Here is a 27,920-nt window from a genome sequence, read left to right on the forward strand (position 1 = left end):
AGCAGTGTTTTAAATTTATACTGCACCAAATAATCAGCACTGTACGGATGAATTCATGGATGACATGTTTTGCGTTAGCCTTCTGGAACCTTTCTGATGTGCTTCCTATAGACTTGTCCAGAGTGTAAGCTACAGTGTCAGAGTGAGGATGTGAGTCTTTTACTGCTTCAGTAATGTGTGAAAGAGACTCACCTGGTGCAGAAGAAGGAGCCTCAGAGGCAGGAGTTGATCCGAACCAGCGGGACATGAAGCCACGTTTCTGGGGGCCCAGCGCTCCAGATGCAGCCGAGGCCTGTACGTGTTCGGGCGACTGGGCTGATGGCTTCAACTCAACAGCGGGTGAAGCTGCCCCGCAAGCCGCTGCCGGCGGAGGTGGAGGGGAGGAGGTGGACACAGACGGTGACTGTGGGAGCATCTGGGAGGGGATTGGGGGCTGAGGGGTGCTGGGGCTGGAGCTGCCTGTGGAGGCTCCACTGGGAGGGACGATGGGGGACTGGGAGCCAGAGGAGGGACTCTGACCATTAGCTGGACCAGGAGAGCCATAGCCCTTACTGCGAGACTCAAGGTTCTCCAGGAAACTGCAAGAATCACAACAGGGCTGGTTAATAAACCACGGTTCACCTGCAATAGTATCTGAGGCTACAAACTCAGTGCAGGGCCAGAGTGGCTCAGTGAAGGGCCTGCAGAGAGAAAGTACTATTGGATTTTTGAGGGGAAAAAATGATATTATTAAGTAAGAAAAAAAAAGGGCACAGTATTTCATACATGGGTGTAAAATTCAACAGTCAGATGGAAGCACAACTAGTGTGTTCCCAGAGAGGACATAAAACACACACACAAAAGTTTGCTTCATGTTTCTGGTGCTTGCAGCATACTATCGGCTGTGCACCAGAAACTTGTGGAAGACAAAGCTTTTGCTAACGCCCCTCTAGGGGCTCTTTGCAACAGTGCACTGGCAGAGAGAGAAAAAAAGCAGACAGTACATCTCATAGTTCTGATCCTCAGTCTCCTGCTGCACAGAGAGCTCCTCCAGGGTGGCGTCCATGTCCAGCTGGTTTGTCTCCAGCTGCCTCAGGAGGGTCTCCCTCTGTGTGTACACACACACACACACACACACACACACACTCAGATTAAGCCTTCTTCATATACATGCTGTGTAAAACATGAACAAAAAGTACAGAATGGACAAACTAAATATTTATGACACCAATAATGACAAAGTAAAAAGAACCTGTAGCTGGAGGAAGGGGATGTTGAAAAACCTGTGCAGATATTTCAAGCCAAAGCCATTCTTCATTGAGGACTCGGCATAGTGGATGTAAGATGCTCCCATTGGTCTGTAAAACCCAAGTAGTGGTTATTCTTCATGACAGTTTCTAACATATGCAGTATATTTGACAGTAACCCTGTTCAATATACTGAGGTCAAGATTATAAACATGTTAAAGCTGCATTAATTACCACTTATTACAGTTTCTGTGTTAGCAAACCATTTTCTTTAAATCACATCCAGCAGACAGAGCACTCATTGTTAAATGTTCAACAGCAATTTATTTTCTGTTTAAATTCTGCATACATAGAAAATCATACCTATTCTTACTAGTTAAATACATTCTTCATTTTTATAAAGAACCTGATTACGCACATTTTGTGTGTCTGAAGTATAATACGCCACAGTACACTGAGTTATGGACTCAACTTTGTAGCTGACCTTCAGATTTTGAGACTGAACTAAGGTATGGGCTATCAACTTCCCCAAACTTATTCTCTTCTGAATACTAAACAAATTATTGCTGATTGTTGCTTGGGCTGGTGTTTCCTCTTTTTCACTGGCAAAGAGGATTCTCTGAGTCGGAGTCATTTTGTTGTCAATTCTGTCGTTCCACAAAAACACTCTCACACTTAGATTTTCACTTCCGCCACCTCTGACTGTGCACACGTCATCACATGTTGCAGCCTACCGGCGTGCTACAACGCTCATGCATGACTACATTTGATTCCACTGCTGCACCAGGTCTGAGAAATGACTTTCAAATACAACAACCTCTACGTCATAAAATAATAAACGTAGTAGGAGTATCGTTGTCCAATCACATCACAATTCATATAAAATGTTACATGGATATTAACCAGGAAGTTAAATCACATTAGTACTCAGTGGACTCCTAAACTACACCAATGAGGTCATTTATATTTCCTGTCAGCAAATATTTGAGATGCAGGCTTTTTGGACATGCATTCATTATTTTAGTGGAACATATTCCTGAGTAAATTACATATTTGATAATACCATGCAGGCTTTTTGAACTTTTATTGCAATGCACACGAGACTAAAACTATTAAAATCAGAGAGGTGTTGTTGTGTTTTGGCCCGTTCTGAAGGGCTGCTATCTGTTTTACAAACCCCCAGATGTCACTGTGTTTGCTGCGTTTAAAGCCCCGAAGCTTCATCGGCCCATCACTACCATTTAGCCAAGTGCTGATCTCTACCTGTTCAGTCCAGCAATCAGGTCTCTTATATCGTCAGGGAGGATGACGCGATGCTCGCCCATGTCCCTGTGGTTCCCCAACACACACACCGGCACATGGGTGGGTACCTTGGGCAGTTCCCTCAGGATGTAGCTGAAAGTCCTGCAATTGACAAAATCCCAACACAACATTGATCGGTGGGTGGCAGTATTGGTATAAGTCAGTATGTATTTATGCCAGGGGTACATGAGAAACCTTTTAATAGTTCAGTACATACACAAAATACTTGCTGCTTAGACACTTAACCATCAGAGGTCTAAACCATTTTCACCAATCTTTTGTCCGCTTGGTCTCCTGTGTAATAATGCTTGTGTAACCTCAACCTGGTGATGCACAATCAAGTTCTAGACATCATTTCTTTCAGGAGAACCTGGGCCATCAGGATATGCATGCTGCAGGGATGTCACATGGATGTATGCTTTGTGTGTGAATGGTTCCTGTACTAATGCGTTTAAAGTAGTCATTAAGACTAGAAAAGCGCTATATAAACACAGCCCATTTACAAATTCCTTTTAACGGCACAAATTTTTTTTTTACGTGCGATTAATGCACGCACATCCTGTGATTTTGCTCCACAGTTTGGGAAATTAGGACGCTGCAGCAGTAACATTGTGGCCAGTATTGCCAACTTTCTCGCTAGATTTATTGACTTTTCAGACCCTCTTAGTGCCTTATAAATATATTCAAATATATTTCTATTGTAATTCCCCTGCATGCAGTCCATGGATCCTCGGTTAAACAGTAAACAGCACTGCTCTCTCCCCGTCTGTCCTTTGGCGCAGCAGCACTGCACAGGCAGTCAGTAGGGGTGGGGGGTTAGACGAGACAGCGGAACAGGAGCGGGTCTTATAAAAATCAATTAACGGGAGTTGATGGCTAGCAGAAACAAAGCTCCTTAAGCATGAAAAAGCGTCTTCATAGACATAGACTAACATACTGTTAATGTTGGTCTTTTAATGGGATTTGTTGACAGTTAAAATATAGTGCCAGACTTTTCCTATAAGCAGATATGTAAGACCCATAAAGTCCACCATTTTTTTAAGGGGACAGCAGCAAGATATGCAGTTGTAAGGGTTAGGGTTAAACATCTGCACACAATGTGTAACTAGACACACTTCTGGCATGTAATCACTCAATGAACCCAAAACTGTGCAGTTTGGTCATAAAACATTATTTTAGAGTTGCTTCATGTTAATATGTGCAGATTTAAACAAACATCAGGGGGAAAGATTGCCATACTAGTGTTTATGTGGGTCTGAATTAAGAAATAGTTAATTTGATTTGTAAAGTAATTATTTTACTCTCATGATTTAGATCGCATTAGGAGGGTTGTTTTCTATGTATCTGTTAATTTTATTATGGGATTGAATGGTGTTTGCTTCCCGTGTGTTGTCTCTGGTTACACCATGGCACAACAATATTTACTGTAAATACCTATTGATGCATCATGTCCCTTTTGTATATATATTATAAAATCTCCATCTATTCCCTCAGACATGATGTCTAAAATAGCCATGTTGAAATGTCTGTGTAGGTTTTTGCCTTTGAAGCTGAACAAAATCCAGCCTGGCAGCTCTCGGCTGAAACCTGATCTGCCCATGCATATTGTAGCATCAGAGCTCAGTGTCAGACAGACGACTCTTACCACTGCTTGGTAATGTCAAACATCATGATGACTCCATTACAGTTCTTGTACACGTCGAGAAACTCTGCATCCAGGGCCACCTCATCGGACTACAACACACATATTAGACACATGTATTAATACCTCTTCCTCTGGCCTGCTCCATCACTGACCCACATACTATCAATAAGCCATGCGTTTCCTAAACACATGACAATCATGTGATAATCACCTCTTGGGGCTCATTCTCCAGTTTCAAATTCTCTCCGCGTCTTTTGCCTTTGCCTGAAAGAAAAAGTAATCACAAGTTTAGATGAGCTGAAAAGAAAAAAATATCACAACCTTAGTTTGTTGCTTTATGTTAGATTATGTTGAGTAAAACAAGCAGATAGCACAGCCGCTTTTTTAAGGAAAAGCATCTTACAGCCTAATTTTAACACACATTATGCTTCAAATACACAGTGCTGGAATTAAGTCATGGTTCACATGGTGCAGACGCTCAGCTCAGGCTCTAGCTATACAGAAAAGCAGAAAACCCAGCCAAACTCAGAAATGGAGCCACACAGCAAACCTGGGAACAGTCAAACCTTGAGAATATTGACATTCAGATAAGAGGGAAACGAGACGGGACAAACCCACAGCACACAAGCAAGCTCATTTTCTACATAGTGGCGCTCACCTATACCTTCAGGAAGAGGATATTTTTGGCCTGAGATGAGTGCAAGAGAGGTGCAAAAAAGACAACATCAACACTGAGAAACACAGAAAAACAAACAAAAGCTACCATGCGTCTATTTGTTGTCATGAAATACCGTAGCAGGTTGACAGTAATAGATAGAGGAAGGTACAGTATAACTTCTGAGAGCCTGAGTGGAAAGTCTGCTTCTTTAATGGACACATTAAACAAAAAAGGTCAACACTCACCTTTATCTACTACGTCCCACACCTCTACCTTCACCACATCATCAGTAGCTGAGAGAAACAGAAAGGGCGTTTTCATTATTCATGTTCTTGGGCCACAGAGGGAAACGCTTCAAATGTGCAGACTGTTGAGAACTGAAAACACCTGAAGAAGTAGTGGTGGTGGTAAAGGTGTGCTTGGTATGGGATGACTAACACAAACACAGGACACCTACTCTAAAACTTGGTTAGCTGAAGCTACATCTAAAGACACAGTCTCTGTTTTTACCTTGATATGGAGCCACTGAAATAAATCACCCAGGCACAAACAGCAGATGTCAAATATTCACCAAAATAGAAATATGAACAAATAAAATAAGCTGAAATGTTCAGAGATGACATGAGTGGCAATGACTTACTTTTGTAGTTCCAATGGATACTTGTGGCTTGGATCTCCTGAGTGGGTAGATACTCCTCCACAAACTTCTTGCCCTGCAGTCGATGCCATAAAGTACTCTTCCCAGTGTTTCTATCTCCCCGGATGACTATTTTCACTTGGATGGGAAAGAGATTGCACAATAATTTTGTCAGTTCAATAATTTAACTAACAAGCTACATTTAATTTTATACAGACATATTTGACTGCAGAAGCCTGTTCACCGGATTGGCTGCATCACTTACTATTATACTGGACCCCTTTGGCGAAGCGTCTCTGCAAACTTTGGTTCATCGACTGCAAGCCAGCCGGAATGTTCTTGTCCCTGAGCTGCCCTGGCTCGGACCCCACCAGCTTCTTAAGTGCTGAAAACATCTTGACGAGGCTTCACCAGCTTGACCAGTAACACGTGGTAGTACAGCAGAACTCCCCTGACAATTTGTCACACAACAACTGAAGGAAAAGTGCAACCGTGTGTCCTGATGGATGGGGAAGTTAAGGGTCCATGCTTAGAAGCAAATATAATGCCAAATTAATAAATTTTGACTCTGAATTGATTCAGCAGCGGTGCTCTTAAATCTGACTAGAGGTTCTTGGCCGCCAGTCACAGGTGGAGGTACCTACTGTGTTGTTTTGAGCATCATCTGTAAAAACACAGAGGAATACAGACGTTATGATTGGGAATTAACTTCAATTCCCTGCCCAGGTGTCGGCATAATAAAAAAGGCAGGTTTTTTTTAAACACAAAAGCCAAACCAAATCATGTCTTCATTACAAGGTATGAAGGAAACGTGCAGCCAGATCTGGTAACTTACCAGGGAAATACACTCAAACATATGATATTCTGGTTATTACAGTCAATAAATATCAAGAAACACAGATGGAAATAACACCATTAAGACCTGATTTGATGTAGCCCCAGGTTGTGCCTCTGTTTTTTGTCAATAAATTCGAAGCATCCATGTTTCCACAAAATAATTAGAGAGCTCAAACACTCTTTGAACCATCTGGATGAAACAATATTCCATCTGCTGCACGAAAAAAATAAAAATAATAAAAAAAGAATATACCAGAGTCGTGACAGTTTATTTAGCCTGATATGATATGTCTGTGCTCAATGTGTACAACGTGAAAAAAGATTAGAAAGTTGTATTATCAGTTACATGGGTGTATATTGATGTTTCATTGTATTAGAGCCAAAACAATTAGTCGATGATAGGAGAAATATTATGGCCTTACAGCTACTCCATGTCACTATAAAATCCTGCTTATATGGCTCAGATTGCTCATGCTTACACGGTCTACTTGCATTGATGTCGCTGAAGAACCTCCTACTGAACCACTCTGTAAAATATGTCCTGTCCTGGTTGTCCATCAGTGTTTTGGGGCTTTGTGCAGGAATCCTGGCTGCAAACCATATTCCCTGTAAGGAGCTGTCAGTGTCCCAGGAGGTGTTACATTATATTATAAGAGAAATATTAGTGATACATAATTGAGGCCTTACAGCTGCCCCATGATGTCCCTATGAAGTCCTAAAGGGAGCTGCTGTCCCAGGGCATCCCCCTGTGGCTGTGGGGATGTGTCTGCAGCTGGCATCAGTGCAGAGGAGGTCTTTGTTCATCTCAATACTGTCCGGAACGTTAAATAACATCACAGTGACTCAGTAGCATTAGCTGCCCAGGCTGTTAGCTCTTAAAACTGGGATTCTAGGTTGTTTATGCGATTATGCTTAAATATCAAAGCCATATACTCTAATGGGTATGCAAGGGTTCAAACAGTGGTGAGGAGGCCCGCAGTTTGTAACCTACCCTGGCTGAAAGGTAACGCTATCCTTAGCTATCCTGTCGACATCAGCTAGCTTAGCTTTTCCCCCATTAAACGGCAGCTAGACTGGATGTTTTCTTTCAGCTGGCAGCCAGCAGCTACACATACTCACGGTTATTTAATAAGATAAGAGACTGCAGTCCCGACATGTTCGTCCCAAAGCGTCTGTCAGTCCTCCATCCCAACAGAGACACAGCAGAAGCAGCGACATTCCTCCGCAAAGAGAGGAGCTACAGTCTACGGCAGCTACAGCACAGTGCCAGCGTCACGGAGCAACGGCGTCAAGCGTGCGACACACATGTACAACTTCCTTTACAACTTTCAAAATAAAATTATGTTTTTTTTGTTCATGAGAACATTGAAAAATACATATGACAACCGGGAAGTTCATTCTTCAGCTTGAAAACAGCAGATGGGAGAGCAATCTCACCACAAGGTCCATTCAGTAGCTTATTTCCATTATGTGTGTGTGTGTGTGTGTGTGTGTGTGTGTGTGTGTGTGTGTGTATATGTATGCATATGTTTATGTTACCTTGCTTGTTGTCCTGTTTTAGTTGTATGTCTATTTCTGTGTATGTACTGTGAGAGCTACAACTTTCCTGTATGTCTTCACACGTACTTGGCCATTAAAACGGATTCTGAATCTCAGCTGTTGGAGAGATGGATGAGAAATCCTAAAAGCTCTCAAGAGTAAATGAAAATGTGAACATCTGTATTTCCATAACACTGATTCTCCATGTGATGCACTGCATTGTGGTGAAAAGCAGTAACATATTTTCTCTGGCTTCGTTTACTGATTTCGATATCGGCCGTATGGATAATTCTTTAGAAATGTGTGAGCATAAGATCTCCTTCGCTACATGGTGACTGATTCTGCACATCCTAAAACTGATGAATACAAACATCCCTTCTTTTTTATTGACAAAATGTATCATACAAAGAATCAGGTAAACAACAATAGCACATAAACATCAAGACTAATTCTTACAAATACATATATCAAAACGAAAAAATACAAAATAAAATACATTAGATCAAACATATAAATAAAAAAGAGGTAAATCAACATAAAATCATATTTAGTCAGAGGTTTCATGGGGAAAAAGCTCTAGTTTTCACAAGTGTAATACTTTTGTTGTTGTTTAACAATCTAAGTGACTTGAGTAGAGATTTTAGTTCTATGAGAAAAGGTAAAAAAAAAATTAAGAAGTTAGAGAATTTCTGCTTGTGGATATACAATTTGGCATATAGAATAATGACTTTACTTAAATATTCAAGAGAGCCATTTCCTGACTTAGCATAGAAACAGATAATACCTTTAAGGTTAAAAGAGTAGAGAACGTTAGACAAATTTAGTGGGTTCAAAAAAGTAAGACTCCAAATCTGTCCAAAATCTTTTGGATATTTGAATACAAAAACACCTTGCTTTTATTTTGATATCTCTGTGCTCTGTGGTCCAGATCATAGGTCCAGATCACAGGTCTAGATCCCAGATCCCAGATCCAGGGCAGCAGCCTGCTTCCTGATAGTACTCGCCTAGAATAAATGCTCTTCTCTCGGGCTGCGGCGCCTAGCGGCAGACGGAGTGATTTACAACCGAACACAGCATCCTCTGCTGTCACATCTATCACATCACATGCATGCTCTTATTTGTCAGTGCATATGTAGAGCAGCTATCGTTATGCGTTCCTAACATTAGCAGGAATACATATCTTATTAAATTGTCAAAAAACGATGGGTGGTTGCTGGCGACAGCTGTGTTTGCTGTCTTGAACACACCCCGCTGAGTGCCTGGTATATTGTTCAAGGGAAATAATGGCTGCACAGGAGCCGCCGTCTCCACCATCTTCCCTGGAAGGAAACAAGCCGGGCTTCCCAAAGAAAATCCTGGCCAACAACCTGGAAGACAAGCATCTGTGCAACTCGTGCCAGAAAGTGTTGAGGAGGCCCCTGCAGGCTCAGTGTGGTCACCGCTTTTGTTCCTTCTGTTTTAACAATACTGTGAGGTGAGTACTGCTGCTGCTAGGGAGCTAGCTACAGGAGCAGTCAGAGCCTGTCACCACCAGCCCTCCTTCAGATATCCCTCAATTTAATACTTCCCTGCCTATTGTTACAGGTAATGCTATGTACTACTAAGACACGTTACGATATATAGATTGCAAAGACCCAATGCAAAATTCGGCTGTAAGGCAAATCACCAATCACCACTTGATCTTAATAAAATCGAAACTTATGTGACGGGTTGGTCAGGTGTCCTCGTAGTCTTTTCCTGCTAAGCGCTGTTGTGTATTGGTTGTGGCTGGCCCGAGCGAGCACTGATCTCGAAGAGTTTTAACTTGACAGTGTATTGTATTAAAGTAATATCTATACCGAATTTACTAGAAGATCCGCCGACTACTGTTAAAATCTTTACAGTATACTCCACTCAGTATGTATCTTTGTCAATAAGCGAGCCAAAGTTAAAATGGGCAGTTTCTGATCGGAGTTTAGGTGACCTTTATCCATATGGTAGATAATGTGACCTGACAAGGGTCTATCCCATGTACTACCCATGTACTTTTCAATAGTTAGTTTGTCTATATTAGACAATATGACAGCAGTAGGAACAATAGTACGACTGGTGTTCTTTCTTTTTTATTAGTATCATGAAACAGAAACAAGAATACATAAACAAAATCCATATATTATTTTTCTTATTTGAACCATAGACTGTATTTGGACTAACGGCGCAGTGAGACGTCAAACTTGGTTGTGAGATCATTGATTTTCGTGTGTGTGTGTGTGTGTGTGTGTGTGTGTGTCAGTGGCATTTTTTCATTTTCAGATTTAGTTGTATTTTAGATCCGTAATGTTTGCTGCCTCAGCAAGACTTCTGCCCTCAATCAGAACCACACAACACTATGACTCTAAATAATTAGTATTGGTGATGATGACTAGCAGTAGTAAAGCATGTGACTACAATAGTACATATGAAATAAATAACTAAACTGAACTTAGTACGTATGGCCAATAAATCAGGCTTCTTCAGTGTTTCCAAACCCTACCCCACATTGTTGTTAAATACATCAAATGTAACAGTCCCGGGACAGTCCATATTCACAACTTCATGACACACCGCAAAGGTGGCACCAGGTTGTAATATTATAATATTCTATTGCAACATGTTATTCTTGTCTTATTATCACATTTGTCACAGCCGTCTGTTTTTTTGTGTTGTGTCAATATAAATGTAAACAATACACAACTTGTGGCTTTACCACATATTCTATGAAGTTTAGATAAATGACATGTTAGACTATAGTATGTGTGTACGGCTGCCAATGATTATTAATCCAAATGTCAGAAGTCACTTTTTCCTACAGCCGCAATGACATATTCAAATGACTAGTTTTTTTAAAGATATCTAATTTTGTAAATATTGTAACTACCAGTAACTATTTGTCCATTTTGCTTGAAAAATGACTAAACTAATTCATCCAAAAACAGCAGTAGCGGATCAACTAATTGCTAATGAAGTAATCATTTCAGCTCTGAGTAAACAATCTCAACTCAAGCTCCGCTGACCAGCTGTATTCAGACCTTCATCTCACGGAGCTGGGAGTGTCTCTGGTTGAAGACCATGAGAAGCAGCTGAAAGCTCATTGGGAAACCTTGAGTTGAGATGTTTCTGTCCTGATCCCAGAGTTAACAGTGAACTGGGCGGACTTTAACAGCATTGTAGATGTGGTAGTTTAACATTATATGTATGATACTTCTGTAATGTAATATTTGCTTTTCCTCCCTTCAAGCTCTGGACCACAGAAATGCAGTGCGTGCATCAAAGAAGACTTGTTTGAGGAACCCACCTCCATTCTCAAGCAAGGCGGTGTAAGTGCATCTTTTTCCCCTCGCAGTGACATTAAATACTGCATTAGGAAGTTCCCTCGTCTGTTAACATAATGCCGAGTCTGTCAGTAGGACTGTAGTCAGCCCTGGTCTGGTATATTTGGGTTGCAGGTGATGAAAGCCAACATTAGTGTGGATGTAACAGCCCTGTATAGTCAGCACTGTCACGTCATAGGGCTGGGCGATATATGGATATTATATCCATATTGTGATACGAGACTAGATATCGTCTTAGATTTTGTATATCGTTATACAGTGGCACTCATAAGTTTATGAACCCATGCTAAAGTTGACTAAAAAGAGGAATAAAAAAATCATCTTTTGGAAATTGATCTTAATGCCTTAATTAAAAAAATGAGGAAATATCCAACCTTTAAGGACAACAATTTTCTTTGTGAATGAATAATGTATCGTAAATAAATAAATGTTCTTCCTTAAAATACAGGGGGCATAAGTCAGTACACCCCTATGTTAAATTCCCATAGAGGCAGGCAGACTTTTATTTTGAAAGGCAAGTTATTACATGGATCCAGGATACTATGCATCCTGATAAAGTTCCCTTGGCCCCCACATCATCACATACCCTTCACCATACCCCACATCATCACATACCCTTCACCATACCCCCACATCATCACATACCCTTCACCATACCCCACATCATCACATACCCTTCACCATACCCCACATCATCACATACCCTTCACCATACCCCACATCATCACATACCCTTCACCATACCCCCACATCATCACATACCCTTCACCATACCCCACATCATCACATACCCTTCACCATACCTCCACATCATCACATACCCTTCACCATACCCCCACATCATCACATACCCTTCACCATACCCCCACATCATCACATACCCTTCACCATACCCCACATCATCACATACCCTTCACCATACCCCCACATCATCACATACCCTTCACCATACCTCCACATCATCACATACCCTTCACCATACCCCACATCATCACATACCCTTCACCATACCCCACATCATCACATACCCTTCACCATACCTCCACATCATCACATACCCTTCACCATACCCCACATCATCACATTCCCTTCACCATACCCCCACATCATCACATTCCCTTCACCATACCCCCCATCATCACATCCCCTTCACCATACCCCACATCATCACATACCCTTCACCATACCCCACATCATCACATACCCTTCACCATACCCCCACATCATCACATACCCTTCACCATACCTAGAGATTAACATGGTTGTATTTCAGTTATCCTAATAGCTGGTTTGATTTGCATTGAGAGATGATCTTATGGAAAGTATCCCATGCCAATCTCTAGGTAATGTAATGCATCTCGCTGCAGTACAGTAAAGTGATGTACTTTTCTGAACTTACCAGACTGTTCTAGCTGTTCTATTATTTGCCTTTACCCACTTAGTCATTATATCAACATTACTAATGATTATTAATCTAAAATCACAGTGTGAAAATATTTTGTTAAAGCACCAATTCTCCACGCAGGCTTTCCCTGACAATGCAGCTCGGAGGGAAGTGGAGGCCTTGGCAGCGGTCTGTCCCAACGAGGGATGCACGTGGACGGGAACCATCAAAGAGTTTGAGGTGCGCACTAATGCAAAGCATGCAGGGAAATGAACACCTGCTCCCAGTCACATGTCCATTTTAATTTTGACCGTGGCTGTTATTCTTATTTGTTTTTTATTAAAGCTTTAGTTAATATTAACCAGGTAAATCCCATTGGGATTACAAAATTCCCTTTTCAAGGGAGCCCTGGCCAAGATAGCAGCAATACAGTGTTTCTAACAACATAGAGTACATGCAAACATTAAGAACATATATAGTTATCTATCTTACCCTGAAAATTCACCTCAAAACGCATCGAAAATGCAAACACAAGATTTTTGTGGAACTTCAATGGGGAATAAAGACTAACTAGACAGATAACAACATTGAACACTACACAAACAGTCATTTATTTTTTTCATTTAGGCGTTTAGGCATTCATGGTGACGCAGGAGGTGCCGGATCCAATAAAAAAGGTTCCGGATCCAACGTTGGAGGTGCCGGAACATGTTGATCAGTGGATCAGTTTTTAAATATTGCAGGTGTATATTTATACTTTTAACTTCATTATTGAAACCTATACATTTCCTTAAATACCTAAAGAAGTGACATTTCTGCTTCACTTCATCACCTTGTCGATGCTGTTTGTGAAAGTCTTGACTTTAATAAAAGTCTGTGAAAATAAGCTGGCAGCTTGTCATGCTGAACACTGTAAAGAACCAGCAGGACTTTTGGCGCGTTCATGCCACCTCGGAATAACAGGGACCGCCCCCGTGATTACGTTGTTTTTCCGACTACCAGTGTTCACATGGTTAGGATGGTCGGGATGCGTGTTCTTCTTCTTCTGTTATATTGGCGTTTGGCATAAAAACTTGTTGCATGACTGCCACCAAATGTTGGGCGTAGCCTAGAGCATCAGGTGTGTGAAAACCTGGTGAAAACATGGAGGCTACAATAATTTGCTGCTGTTTTCTTATGCGAGCATCCAAACAGCACATCGTCAGGTGTCTGTGTTATCTGCAGGACAACGAACAGGAAAGGACACGGATAATGTGTTGTTGTTTTTTTATACATAGGCCTATTTATGAATAATTTGAAACATGTTATGTCTGTGTATGTTTCTCAGCAGAGGCGTTTGTCCACAATAAACAGTTTATTGTCATTGAAATCTGTTCAGTGAACCAAAGTCGCCTACATCAAACATCAGTTGTCAACAACGCGTCACCAACTGGGAAACTCGGTTAGCAAAATTTGGCCCGAGTTTCCCACCTCTGATTCCGACAGGAAGGGATGTGAATGATGACGTTTTCACTCGGAAAAACGTTTTTCCGATGTCCGTGAACGCACGGTTTATCGTATCTGTCGGTACACGATCCGTTCTGCCTGCACGATCCGTTCTGCACATGCGCAAAATGTTCGCGCATGCGCGGTTGTACGAGGATTTACGACACTGCACGATCTGTTCCACGCTTCCGGTCGACAGCCAAGCTAACGTTAGTTTAGCTAACAGCTAATTCGGCTAACCGCTAGCTGATTGTAGCGGTCTGCCGTTAGCCTCCACAGGCAAGCTAACGTTAGTTTAGCTAACGGCTCATTCGGCTAACCGCTAGCTGATTGTAGCGGTCTGCCGTTAGCCTCCACAGGCAAGCTAACGTTAGTTTAGCTAACAGCTAATTCGGCTAACTGCTAGCTGAGACAGCATGTAATAACTTTAAAAGACCCTCAAAATAAAACTTGAAAATAAACGTTGACATATATAACAAACACCTAACATATATAACAGCTGTTACGTCAGTTCTACTTTACTTGTGCTCATTTAAAATACAATCACTCAATACTTGTCTTTATTGTTATTACTGTGAAGTCTTAATTTAGCTGTAGCCTGCTTTTCCCATTACGTTTGAGTTAACGTTATTTTATTAGACTGAATCTAGCTGTCAGCTAGCGGTTAGCCGAATTAGCTGTTAGTTAAACTAACGTTAGCTTCCCGGTGGAGGCTAGCCATAGGCTAGCGTGGAACAGATCATGCAGGTCGTATCCTCGGTAAAACAGTATTATCTTGCGCATGTGCAGAACGGATCGTGTACCGACAGTATCCGTGTTGTCTATTTCGAGGCAAGTCTCTAAGTGTGGGATATAGGGATGGGCGTACCGATCCTGTGGTATCGATAGATCGATATACTCACGCTACTCATTTGGCATTGATTTCCTTAAAAAAATATCGATATAAACTAAAAAATAATAATTGGGGGTGTATGCATCACTTTCAGCTGTTTTAGATTACTTACTTAAATGACTATGTGCCGGGACACCCCTGTACCTGGCGGCGTATTGAGCTGGCCCATGTCACGTGACAGGAGACGAGCGAATGAGCGTCAACGTGCGACACAGCCGACAGCGACACAGCCAAGGGCCTGAAAATGTGTATGTTTTTGTTCATATTTAATTTATTTAATTCATATTTATGTTATTTATTTTAATTTAAATTGTATTGTGTATTGACCATAATACATTTGTATAAATGGTCTGTATTTGTCTTGTGATTTGTCTTAAATGTAATAATATTTTTACTGACAAAAATTGCCAATAAGAAATTAACAGTATCGGTATCGATATCGATGAAAATGCAAGAAAAAGTATCGGTATCGTATGGAATCCTAAAAGTGTGGTATCGCCCATCCCTAGTGGGATACATCCCTACATGTGGTGGAAAGCATCAAGACAAAGGTCCACCCCAGGTCATTAAAAGATGAGTGAACATAATTAAAACGTTAAAAGTCTTTTTGGTGGTCCCCTGCAGGCCAGCCACGAGGGCCACTGCGACTTCATGATCATCCTGTGTCCCTCCTGCAAAGAGCTGATGAGAGCCAACGAGCAGGAGCGCCACAACGAGAGGGAGTGTCCAGAAAGGACGCTCAACTGCAAATACTGCAAAGAACCCTTCCTGCTGAAGAACATCAAGGTCCGGCCAACACTGTCCAAGTATTTCTCTGACAGCACTTTGTTTAGGGAGTTGTAGTTTCAGACAAAAATAGTATTTTAAAGGTATAGTAAGCAATGTTAATCCAATACACTTTTTGTCAAATTCAGTGAATATCTCTTCACGGTCACTTAGCTCTCTATTTTCTGTGTGCGCTGAAAACAAATCCAATGTTATTACACAGCCCTGGCTAACAAACATGCTGTAGCCCACAGTGTAACTCACTGGGCCCTATCTCGCACTCGGCACAGCGCGGTGCAAAGCCTGACACAGTGTCTTTGCTAGTTTAAGACCGACGCAGTTGTCAGTTTCCTGTCCAGCGCCCACGTCGTTTAAATAGCAAATGCACCTGCACCCATCTGTGGTCCGTGGGCGTGCTGGTCTTACAGGGAGATGTGTTCAGTTGCATTCTGGGCATGCTGGTCTTACAGGGAGGTGTGTTCAGGTGCATTCTGGGCATGCTGGTCTTACAGGGAGGTGTGTTCAGGTGCATTCTGGGCGTGCTGGTCTTACAGGGAGGTGTGTTCAGTTGCATTCTGGGAGTATTGCTATCTTGAGGCAGCGGGAGGTGATGGCTCCATTGACCAACAAAAACCTGGTCTAAAGTCAATAACGCAGCATTTCATTGTTATTTTAACAGAGCATTAGTAAAATGCTCCTAGACTCGTGCACAGCGCGTGCACACTATGCTTGTTACACACACAGGGACGCACAGCAGCACATACACACACACACACACACACACACAGCAGCACACACACATGCAGAAAATTACATATAAAAACATTACGGTGCAAATCCTCCATCATAATAGCAATGCTCCAAGGTCCAAACGCGCCTGGCTTTTAAAGGGAATGAGAGATGATCTCGTAACCCGTATGGAACACTGACACCATCATACTTTTACTAGTGAGGCAGTTAAAATGATTGGTAACACTTTATAATAATGGTACATGCATTATCATTAATACTACATTAATGAATGCATGGAAAAGCATGCATTCATTAATGTAGTACTTCATGAGGTCACTACATTTACACAAAACACAGGGTAATACGGCAGATGCATTTTATAGTTGCTTTATTCACAACAACATAAGGCACTTAAACAGTAATGCCTGAGAACAATGCTCAACCAAGTAGGATAATTATGAATTTTACTTTATACTAACTTCTAAGTGTCTGAACACAAGAAATGTCTTGACATTTTGATTTTATTTGAGGTGTCACAAAGATTGGGGCATATGCCACCATTAATCATATCTTCTTTAACATTAAAGATGGAGCAGGTCAGCACTTCATTTGAAGGGCCACAAACATGATGAAGTCATGAAGAGGTCATGTTTAGTTAATGATTACAACACTACAACTCAGTTTGTTCAGCCTGTCACTTTAACTACAGATTTACCGATGAAGAAGACATGAACATCATTAATAAATCAGAAATCATGATGATTAAACACCTTAATTGATGCATTAATTAACATATTGTTCCTGCATCAAGTCATGCATGAGATACTATTAATCATGGTACATTACTGATAGTTCATGAAGTACTACATGAATGAATGCATGAATCCATGATAATTCATGTACCATTATTATAAAGTGTTATCAAATGATTTTTTAACTTGTATACCATTATAACATATATTTAGTACAATAGTTAATACGGTGTGATGTCTCGCTGATGCCAGCTGCACCAGGATGACGTTTCTCTTCTTGTGAACTAACTTTACATAGTCTCTTTGTTTTTTCAGGCTCATGATGAAATCTGTCCAAAGTACCCGATGATTTGTGAAGGTTGTGCAAAGAAAAAGATCCCCAGAGAAAAGGTATGCCAGAAATGTCTTTTCAAGTCATTTCTCATAATTCTGTTGGAGTGATCTCATTTACCATTTAGCCAGGGATCAAATTCTACAACCTCTTCTGTAGATCATTAGCTTCTTTCATGTTTTGTTTTGCAGTATGTGGACCATATTAAGTTCTGCAGTAAATTTAAAGCACCATGCAGATTTCATGTTGTTGGCTGCGATACATCTGTAAGTAGACATTTTTGTCCTAATTTGCTGTATGTGTAACAATGTAACAACGACTGGGTCATATAATGATGTGGCAAATTTCAACAAGATCTCCTGCTTATCACTTACACATCAATGACTTCACTAAAACACAATCATTATTCCCAGTACAGTAACTAATATAAGAGAAATTAAATGATATTTTGTTGATAAGACAACATTATTACATTTAGAACATTTTCTTTAGTGTGCAAAGGTATTACAGAGTGTATGTGTGTGTGTGTGTGTGTGTGTGTGTGTGTGTTATTTTACAGTAAAACATGAAACAGGTGTGTGTTAGGCCTTTGGACACTGATCAACAGAAGACTTGAAAACATTCAGTTCCACATCTGGACACTAGAACAATGGGCCCTTAGTGTCAATATTCAGTAGAAGCACCTGTGGCAGCCTTACAACACTAAACTACACTGAAATGAATAAAAATGTAATTTGACCAAAACTAAAAATATATTTTCATCAAAAGACTAAAACTTGGTCAACATTAGGTTTTAGAAGGCATGTGGAACACTCATGTTTTCAACAGTCAAGTGACACACACACACACACACACACACACACACACACACACACACACACACGCGCGCATCAGAATTGGGGGATCTGTGTCCGGCAATATCTGTAATCTCCATATTGTAAATTGCCCATAGGTGATTACCCCACCTCACCCCACATCGCCCCCCCAGCGCATCTGTTTGAACAGCTGTAGACACTTTTCCTCGGCTCTTTGCGGCCCATTTCAGAAGCCCACTCCCTTCTCCAACAGATTTCCAGCTGTGCCATATGTTTGACCTTACTGTACTCTTGAATGGTCCTTTTCATCAACATTATTTTGGAATGTCTTTTTCTCTCCATCTCTTCTGACAGGAAGGTGACTGATGTATGGGTGTATTCAATATAACATCAATTACACTCCGTCATTACATGTAGCTGGTCTCCACTCAACTTAATACTTAATATGTGACTTCCAAACATATGTCCCAGTAAAGGGTGTCAATACTGCTCAATATTATTTGTACTCACTGTATGAGATAACTTTGACGTCAAAGCATTTTTTCTGTTGTTCTGGTGTCAGTGTGGTTAACCGATAAAGCATGAACAATTTATGAATTCTTTGTATATTTCCATTATTAGCTCCATAATTTCTTTGCTGTATGCTTTTCTTCTTCTGTGGCACAACTCCACACGTCACCATTCCCGTTGACATGTCTGTGTGTATGTAAAGGATGAGGGTTGCGGCCTGTGTTCCTAACGTGTCTCTGTTGTGTCTTTCTTTGAGTGGAGGTGGAGAAAGAGAGGATCCATGACCATGAGCGCCAGTGTTCCTATGAACACCTCAACCTGCTGCTGCATTTCATCATGGGCATCAAGGTGAGCCTGGAGAGCGTGCAGCCCCAGAGCCTGGAGGTGGCGGGCCAGCGGCTGCAGGAGCTGCACCAGTCCCTCAGGGAGCTGGAGCTGAAGATGAGCCAGCTGGGCCGCGGCGCTGCGCCTCCCGTGCAGGGGGCCGGCGCCCCCGCCCTGGCCACCTCCTTCACGCCGCTGCCCAGCGCTGCCGCCGCCGCCCTGGAGCTGCAGCTGCACAGCGAGAAAACCAAGGTGGCCGAGCTGAGCCGGCGCTGCCAGGAGCTGGAGCTCAAAGTCGGCACGTTCGAGAACATTGTCTGCGTGCTCAACCGAGAGATGGAGCGCTCCTGCACCACCATGGAGGCCTACAACCGCCAGCACCGGCTGGACCAGGACAAGATCGAGATCCTCAACAACAAGGTGACAACACTTTCATTCTGTCGTTGCTAAAAGCTTGATCAGCTGTCTGCTCTGCATGCCTCTGCAGCACTCACATGGCTTTGGTCACTAACGTGTCTTGTTGATGTGTTCCGGCGGTGCAGGTCCGTCAGCTGGAGAGGACGGTGAGTCTGAGGGACCTGTCCATCGTGGAGATGGAGGGGAAAATGAGGGAGATGTCTGCTGCCACATACAACGGCATCTTTGTCTGGAAGATCTCTGATTTCACCAAGAAGAGGCAGGACGCCGTGGCGGGCCGCGCTCCCGCCATGTTCTCTCCTGGTAACCGCTCCATTGATGACTAACATCTGAGTTATTCTCCCGACATGATGAGCCATCTGTGTGATTAGGGGTTTTCACTTCTTGCAGTGAATAACAGACATCATTGCACTGTGATGGGGTATTGTTTTCCAGCCTTTTATACCAGTAAATACGGCTACAAGATGTGCCTGCGGATCTACCTGAATGGCGACGGGACGGGCCGCGGTACCCACCTGTCTCTGTTCTTCGTGGTGATGAGAGGACACAGCGACGCACTGCTCAAGTGGCCTTTCAATCAGAAGGTAACACATCCAGACATGGGAATTAGCTCAAATCCATATATCCTGGGGTGGACAGTAACTGAGGAAAGTCCTTAGTTAAGGTACTCTACTTTTAATTAATTAATTTTGAGGTAATTTTTATTTTCTGCTAATTTATACTTTTGCTCCACTAAATCGAAGAGGTAACTTCAGTTACTAGTTACTTTGCAGATTGATTTTAATAATACAAAATCATCAAATAAATGATGATGTATTGTTATATTTTAATTGATCAAAATGACTTCCATCTTTACCAGCTGCAACATTACAGTGATGAACACATTAATGCATCAAAATTCATAATAGCATAATGTAATAGACATCGTTCTGCAGAATGAGTACTTTTCACGTTTAGTACATTTTGATGCTAATACCTTGGTACTTTTAGCATTTTGAATGCAGGACTTTAACTTGTAATAGGGCCTTTCTACTCTGTGGTATTACTACTTTAACTGCAGTAAAAGATCGGAGTACTTCTTCCACCTCTGAACGTACAGTATGTATACACACATAACAAGCTGAACATGCTGGAACTGCTACTGTGTGGAGCTGCCGTCAGGACGGGGTTAGCCTAGCTTAGCATAAAGTGTGAAACAGTTAAACATTGAGTACACTGGCCGTTCCCATAGACAGTAAAAGAAATGGACACATTGACGCCGTTGATTTCTACGGAGACCAGTGAAGGCCTTTAGAAGCACTTTCCCGGTGCTGGCTGAGCGTTACTGAGCAGCCTCCAACTGAGCTTGAAGACGTAGATGTGACGTGAGCAACCTGTCTGAAAGTTGGAAGTCTTCTGGTAGCTGTGCCAAGAGAAATCTCAATCATTCCCAATCTAGCAGAGACGGAGAGCGTAGGTATATGTAAGGAGATAACATAGACACAGGCTAATTATTGATCACTAAAATGATAGTTAACATTAGTAATTAAACTTAAACAGCTAATGGAAGAACAAACTGCCTGAGAGCTTCTCCTGTACTACACGGTAATTCCTCTACTATGAGACAGTAAGTCTCGTGGTTATGACCCAATCGTTAGCCTATTTTTATAAAAACGTCTGCTACGGAGCCATAACGTGAGCTACAAGGTAATGGAGCCTTTTATACATTGTCGTGTTTCTTTAGAAATAAACAACGGACAAATAGAGTCTTTAAACTCTTCAGATGTAAAGTTATTCTCTGTCAAAGTGACGTCAAAATGAATGGCAGTCAATGGGATGCTAACGGGGGGTGATGACTTGTTAGCATCAAAATGGCGCCATAGGAGCTAAGGAGAGAGGCTTACCCCCTTGGCTGTTCCCAACCTGGCGGCGCAAATATGACGTCATGGGAGCGCTGTAACTGTTTCTACTCCTGCGTGGTGGTTGTGACACTAGCTGCAGTCTTCTCCTGAACAGAGGCGGCGCTAATGAGGAAGACTTTGCTATTTCTACGGACTAGAAGAAGAAGAAAAAGGTAAACAACGGCAGAACTGGCTGCAGCATTGACGTCAATGCTTCGATTTGATTGGATGAGCTACTTGGTGGGATCAAGCCTTTCATTCACCATAAAAGAACTCCTCTTAACCCAGTAAGTTTACAGGAGAGACCTGCAGTCACTCTCAGAGTCCTGGCATCTGGTTGTCGGCGAACTCGTCCATGCTTCCTGTTTCAGCTTTGTTGTGTCGCGGCTGAAAAAAATTAAGTGGTGCTTGCCCTCTGCTCGCGCACTCAAAGTCCTGGCGCGCCACTGAGATCTATGTCATTTTGACGTCACATTGGCGCACGCAAGCTTGGATGTGGCTACTGTAAAAAATTAGTCTCTGGCACGCTGGTTTGTTTAACCTGGAACGTTACACAAACACAAATGGAATGTCTGTTTGTGGCTTTAAGAGAAGTTAGGCTATTTTTTAAAAGAAGGCACATGTTATCCACAGAACTACAGTATGGAGGTGTATTTCTGAACTTTGGCCAGAGACAGGCTAGCTGTTTTACTAATAGTCTTTATGCTAAGCTAGGCTAACCACGGCCTGATTCCAGCTTTAAACTTAAAAGTAAAAAAAGATCTCATCTAACTTCAAGAAGATGCAGATAATTGCATAAAATGCTCTATAGTTCTACACTATTTACTCTATAATAGTATATTTGGACACTGTGGATTTAGATCATTTTTTAGATCAACTTTATGTTTGAATGAGTTTGAAATCCTAAAGCACCGTGTTGGTTATTTTACATTTAGCTTCAGATTTAGTGTCTTATTGCACTAATATTTTGTATTTATGTTTTTTATGATCCATTACTCATGTTGAATACACTATACCGAGCAGCTCAAAGTGTCCTGGACCTGCCTCCGTGGCTCAGCTCCAGCTGTTGGCTCAGACTGCTAACATCTGTCCGCAGGTCACCCTCATGCTGCTGGACCAGAACAACAGGGAGCACATCATCGATGCCTTCCGGCCCGACGTCTCATCCTCGTCCTTTCAGAGGCCCGTCAGCGATATGAACATCGCCAGCGGCTGCCCGCTCTTCTGTCCGCTCTCCAAACTGGACTCTAAGAACTCGTACATCCGCGACGACACCATCTTCATCAAGGCCATCGTAGACCTCACTGGGCTCTAGGTAAACCACACGTTTGACATGTCGTAGTTGATGTTATCAGACTAATTCTTATTTCCACATCCAGCAGACACAGAGCAACATGATCGCTCACTAGGAGGCGTGTCACTGGCAGTCTGATGAACGGCAGTCCAATATTCTCTTCTTGTAGTTCTGTTTTGGTCTCCACCCACTCCTGAGGGAAACATGTGTCTCTGTAGCTGCTAAATGCTGCCCACATTGTTCCCCAGCTCGTCTCTGACTGTGTCTGTCTGCAGGTAGAGTACAGGGGCTGTATCACTGGGAGCAGCTGCAGACTGCCGCTGACAACCAGCAGGACCAAAACTCTCACACAAACATTAGGGCTGAAGGGGGGAGGGGTCCCATGTGAGTAGTTTTGCTTTGCCAGACCCTCCTTCAAAGCGCTCTGAAGGAGAGTCTGGCTACTCCAAATAGCATTCGGGGATGGGAGGAAAACGTGCTCTGGTTTATTGCCATTTTTTTAAACAAATCACAATCGTCATGGGCGGTACTAAACTCTGCACAGAAAAACTCAGATTGGACAGATAGTCTAGCTAGCTGTCTGGATTTACCCTGCAGAGATCTGAGGAGCATTCAATAATAGTCCTCATTAATCCACCAAATTTAAAATTCTAACGCAAAGAAAACGGAAGGAAATGGCAAAACTTCCTGCTGCACGGGAGAAATCCCTGAAGTGGAACAGCAAGGATCTAGACTAGACTGTGAATGACCCCTCTGCCCTGCATATAGTCATCTGGCCCTCTGTTAATACAGAGATATTGATGGTGCCGCTGATCAAATTGTGATGCAAACAGTATTTTGTTATCTGATTTTCACCTGGGTTTTTGTATTGTTAAAGTTTGAAATTTCAAACACCAGGATTTCAATTTGAAATGAAGAATTGATGAGCCGTAGAGCAGTGACATGATGAAATAGCCGACACACACAGCGAGAGATGAAGCCGGGGGGTGGGGGAGGGGGGGGGGTGGGTGTGTGTGTGTGTGTGTGTGTGTGTGTGTGTGTGTGTGTGTGTGTGTTCTTTGTCCAGTAAGGCGATGGTGGTAGACGAGCTGATTTTCCCAAATGGAAATATGACATTTTATTAAAACTAAAAACGTATATTTGCACACAAGCTCTGAGAGATTCAAGAAATATCTGTTGATATTAACCTTTGGCTTTTTTTCAATATTTGTTCTCTGCATATTTACACTTTCTTTGACCATTTTATAAATCACTTTCATTGTAGCAATTTATAATATTTAGTAATATGCATATGTACAAATATTTACATGGCCAAAATGACATTTTTAATGTACTTGTGCTGTTATTTTGTACAGGTATGTTCAAAATATGTTGAGTCTTCACAAAGGATCCATCTAGTTGTAGAGTTTGTGGTTGTTGTGTTCTCCAAATGTTTCTGAATGGAACAGTCCGAGCCCGGGGCTCTGATGTGGGTAGGTTGCTCCCTTCTCGGCTGTTGGGAAAAGATTGAATGTGCTGGGGCAAACGGTCTGCAACATCAAAACGCTGCAGCAAGTGGCAGTTGTTGCCATGGGTTCCTCCTCCGAACCTGTGTTTCAGGTCTTCAGGGATGGTGCTTGTGTTGTGACATGCACTGAAACCTGTGAGGCAGAAATTCACTGCATCAATCACAAGCAGGCTTTCCATTGGAGACCCCTTCATCAGTAGACTGCATTTCAGCGTTTACATTTTAATATAAGTCTATTATTAGTGTGTGTCAGCTGTGTGTGGATGTTGAACCCTTTGTGAAGACACATATGGGTGTAGTATTATATATTTCCATATGGATGTAGCCTTCGGCCGTGCTTGGACCCACGCTTGATCTGAGATGTGGAGGCCTCAGGAGGAGGTATGAGAAGAGGAAATGGTTGATATTATTGTAATACTTTCCTATTTTTGGCTTTCCTTACAGCTTTGAACCGACCTACTTTTTACAGAAAAAGAAGTGCCTGTACCTTTTTTATGTTCCTTGAGCCCACTCAGTTGTGGATGTTCCGTCCTGTCAGTTTAAACCTACCAAGATGTGAACCTTTTGATTTTGTGCAGTGACTTTTTTCTTTTGTTGTCCTTTATAGCCCTGCCCCCCCGTTCCTTACTTTTTTATGGTATGAAAATCTAAGTGACTAAGAATGTTTCCCTTTGCATACATACAACTAGTGAATGTTACAGTTTTACTTTCTGTAATCATAACTTCAATGAGGTCAGAATATCTTTATCTTTTGGATCTTCATCCAAACACATCCAGCGTGTTTTTAAACCTCTCAACGATACTGAAGGCTCTCTGTGCATGAGATGTTTCAGTAGGAAAAATCCATATATATCAAACACTTGTTCATGTTGGAGACCAGCATTTTATTTTTTATGATTTTAGGATCAATATATACAGCACATGAGCGTGTGATGCTACTGTATTGAGTTTGAGACGTGTGCTGCTGTGAAAACCATATCTGATTAATATATAGAAACAAGTGATGGTGTGTGTTGAGACGGTTTAAAAGCATGTTGGCTGTGTGTGTAAGGGGATGCAGTCTGACCTCCGGAGGGCTCCATGTGTCCTCCCTTCTTTCCTCTTCACAGTATGTTGCTGTTGCACATTATGTACACTGCCGTTTGCATGGATGACTGTGGCCATTAGTCGGGCCCTATGTGCTGCTTCCGGCTCTGGATGGATGTTCTAAACTTGCTCTCTCTTGTAAAATGTGTTACCTGATGTGGGCGAGACTTCTTTATTATTCACAGCTGGTGAACATAAAAGGGCTTCACATTTCATTTCCATCTGCTAAATGTCACATAAAGGCTAACAAACAGATGTGTCTGTAGCTCGATCTGTTGACCGGATGTGACAGAATCTTCTCTATTTGAGCCAGATGATGTTATGCTGCATCAGCGATATGGACTTCTAGGAAACGCCACACTGCCTCACTGTTACTGCAACAGAATGAACAATATGAACAATATGTCAATGTGATGCACGTGTGTTCAAATGACAGTCAAACTGAAACAGCTCAGTTTGATTTATTTACATATCTATTGAATGGATCTCTGTAAAGCCCACGTTGAGATTAAGATGAGGAGCGGTGACATCAAACTGCAATCTACCTGTTGTCTGCTACGTTGTTTGGACAGTAACTGTGTGTTAGTGAATTCTTTGTACTACCGGACATTTGTATTTAGTTTTGTTTCATTAAAGGTTTTAAGATGCCCTAAATGCAAAGAAGTGCAGTGCTTATCATTTTGTAATGTGAACATGTGCTGCAAGTGGAGAACTACTACAGCACATTGGAGCTGTGAAAAACACGGTTTGACCACATGGGGACGCACAATGCAAACACAGTGTTCCTGCCACAGCAGGGGCCTTTCCCATTTCCCAGTTTGTGAATCTTCGATTCCTCTCCTCGATTCCCCTCCTCGCGTCTTAGTCCCGCCCACAGGAGATTCGAGCCGAGAAGTCGAGGAAGAGCCTCGAGGAGAGAGGAGTCAAGGCAACATCCATTTACCAAACGAGACACCTCTGCCTCCGAGCAGTCATTAAAAGCAACGTCAACTAAATATGATGAGCAGCACCACTGCATCAGCTGTCTCTTCTGTCATACGCTGCATGTTATGATCTTTGTCAGAGGAGAAGTGTTCATGACAACTTCTATATAGGTACTTTGAATTCAATTCACAACATGGATGAGAATGTACGGGGGTCGTACATTTTTATTTGTTGTATTTAACACACACACCCACTCACATAGGCCTTTATATTTATAATAGCCGATGGCCTACATACACAGTATGGCTATATATTTAGTGTGAAACACTACAAATGTTTGTATGAAAAGAACTATACAAATATAAAGGCTAGGCATATATTATATACACACACAATGCACTCTATCTGCATGGATTGGCTCTTTATCCAAATAAGCTTAACGTCTACCACCTTCCACTTATACCTGAATGAATGATTTTCTCCCTCTGAAAACGTTTCTTTCTAAAAACTCCAGCCAGAGTGGAGATTTTTGAAATCTACGTTTGCATGTAAACTGAGACAAACGGAGGTTTAGGCAGCAGAGGAGAGGAAGAGGAAAGAAAAGAGGAAGTGATTTCTTGCTGTTGTTGCTATTTTGAGGATTCTGATTGGCTAATGTGGGCTTGAGCTTCTCGTTACACTGCCACCTACAGGTCTGGCGTGCTCTTGACAGCATATATACACGGGGACGTGTAAACAAACACTTTTCTGAAAACTGACAGCTGTGCACGATGTTATTTTTGAAAACCAAGAGAGTGAAATGTCCGTTTATGAAAATAGCCAGCCACGTGGAAACGTAGCATTAGAGACCCGCATGGACCCAGGTAGTCCCTGCAGCCTCCGTTGCTTTTTAAATGTATTGTATTAATGTGTACATGTTTTTTATAACACGTTACTTTAATAATTAGAGATGCTGTTTGTAAATGTTTCCTTGCGTGCAGAAATGCACTGCAGCTGATATTGGATATTTAAGCAGCAAAACCAACTGTAGTTATAAACTGGACAGAGTAAACAGAACTAGACCTTTAGATTCTGAAATAATAATAATAAATGAAGCTAAATTGCAGTTCCGAGCGTCTCTGACAATCTTACAAATGAAAATAGCTCTGCCATGTTCACCTTTTAGAGAACGTTAATATTTTCCTCATTGATTGTAATATTTCACTCACCTGCTATTAATCAGAATAATAATTTGTAAGATCTGATGGGCCGATCTGTAATGGTCCAATAACCACGGAGCTGCGGATATTTATTATGGAAAATAAATACAAAGACTTGTGGTGTGAGGTTGTAATTTTTTTGTTTTGTTTCATGAAATTAGTACGAAAAAAAAAAGTATCATTTAGGCACCAGTTTGAAGTCACTGTATTGGTATCGCTATGGAGATGTCCCTAATGCTACCCAGCCCTCAGAGAGAGTGTAGTGTGCTGTGTGTTGTCTGGAGCATACTGCAGCAGCGTCCTGATGAAAGGGGATCACTCTCTCCCTGTAAATGTCCTGATCCTGTAACCGTGTTGTTACCAGACTCATACTAGCCACAGTCAGGAACAGATCACTCAAAGCCATTAAAACACAGCGGTGGAGGAAGT

The 27,920-nt window shown here is 41.9% G+C and overlaps 2 protein-coding genes across 6 annotated transcripts in view; one reads left to right on the plus strand and one right to left on the minus strand.

The window, feature by feature from the left end:
• The window catches only part of rabl6b (RAB, member RAS oncogene family-like 6b), a 15,685-nt gene extending 8,069 nt beyond the window's left edge, over nucleotides 1-7,616 (minus strand). The window contains exons 1-12 of one of the 4 annotated variants that reach the window (XM_031300433.2): nucleotides 7,425-7,616; nucleotides 5,734-6,132; nucleotides 5,472-5,606; nucleotides 5,342-5,356; nucleotides 5,077-5,124; nucleotides 4,832-4,861; nucleotides 4,385-4,437; nucleotides 4,174-4,262; nucleotides 2,490-2,630; nucleotides 1,232-1,337; nucleotides 984-1,087; nucleotides 193-578 (exon numbers count right to left, since the gene is read on the minus strand). In XM_031300433.2, the coding sequence (XP_031156293.1) occupies nucleotides 193-578; nucleotides 984-1,087; nucleotides 1,232-1,337; nucleotides 2,490-2,630; nucleotides 4,174-4,262; nucleotides 4,385-4,437; nucleotides 4,832-4,861; nucleotides 5,077-5,124; nucleotides 5,342-5,356; nucleotides 5,472-5,606; nucleotides 5,734-5,863 (1,237 nt within the window). In that variant the 5' untranslated portion in view covers nucleotides 5,864-6,132; nucleotides 7,425-7,616. The remainder of the gene's footprint in view (nucleotides 1-192; nucleotides 579-983; nucleotides 1,088-1,231; nucleotides 1,338-2,489; nucleotides 2,631-4,173; nucleotides 4,263-4,384; nucleotides 4,438-4,831; nucleotides 4,862-5,076; nucleotides 5,125-5,341; nucleotides 5,357-5,471; nucleotides 5,607-5,733; nucleotides 6,133-7,424) is intronic. The other 3 variants (XM_031300434.2, XM_031300435.2, XM_031300436.2) reach the window with 3 other exon arrangements.
• A 1,193-nt stretch (nucleotides 7,617-8,809) lies between these two features.
• On the plus strand, nucleotides 8,810-26,028 carry LOC116050408 (TNF receptor-associated factor 2-like). Of its 2 annotated transcripts, XM_031300431.2 has the most exons (11): nucleotides 8,811-9,318; nucleotides 11,101-11,179; nucleotides 12,720-12,818; nucleotides 15,580-15,741; nucleotides 17,520-17,594; nucleotides 17,727-17,801; nucleotides 19,122-19,604; nucleotides 19,727-19,904; nucleotides 20,037-20,185; nucleotides 22,578-22,796; nucleotides 24,727-26,028. In XM_031300431.2, the coding sequence occupies exons 1-10, from the start codon at nucleotides 9,128-9,130 to the stop codon at nucleotides 22,794-22,796; spliced, it is 1,710 nt and encodes a 569-aa protein (XP_031156291.1). In that variant the 5' UTR covers nucleotides 8,811-9,127; the 3' UTR covers nucleotides 24,727-26,028. The 2 variants fall into 2 exon arrangements, with proteins under 2 accessions (XP_031156292.1, XP_031156291.1); XM_031300432.2 differs by lacking the exon at nucleotides 17,727-17,801 and having other exon boundaries at nucleotides 8,810-9,318.
• Nucleotides 26,029-27,920: the final 1,892 nt, after the last annotated feature.

The sequence above is a fragment of the Sander lucioperca genome, chromosome 2, assembly GCF_008315115.2.
Source record: "Sander lucioperca isolate FBNREF2018 chromosome 2, SLUC_FBN_1.2, whole genome shotgun sequence".
Lineage (NCBI taxonomy): Eukaryota > Metazoa > Chordata > Actinopteri > Perciformes > Percidae > Sander > Sander lucioperca.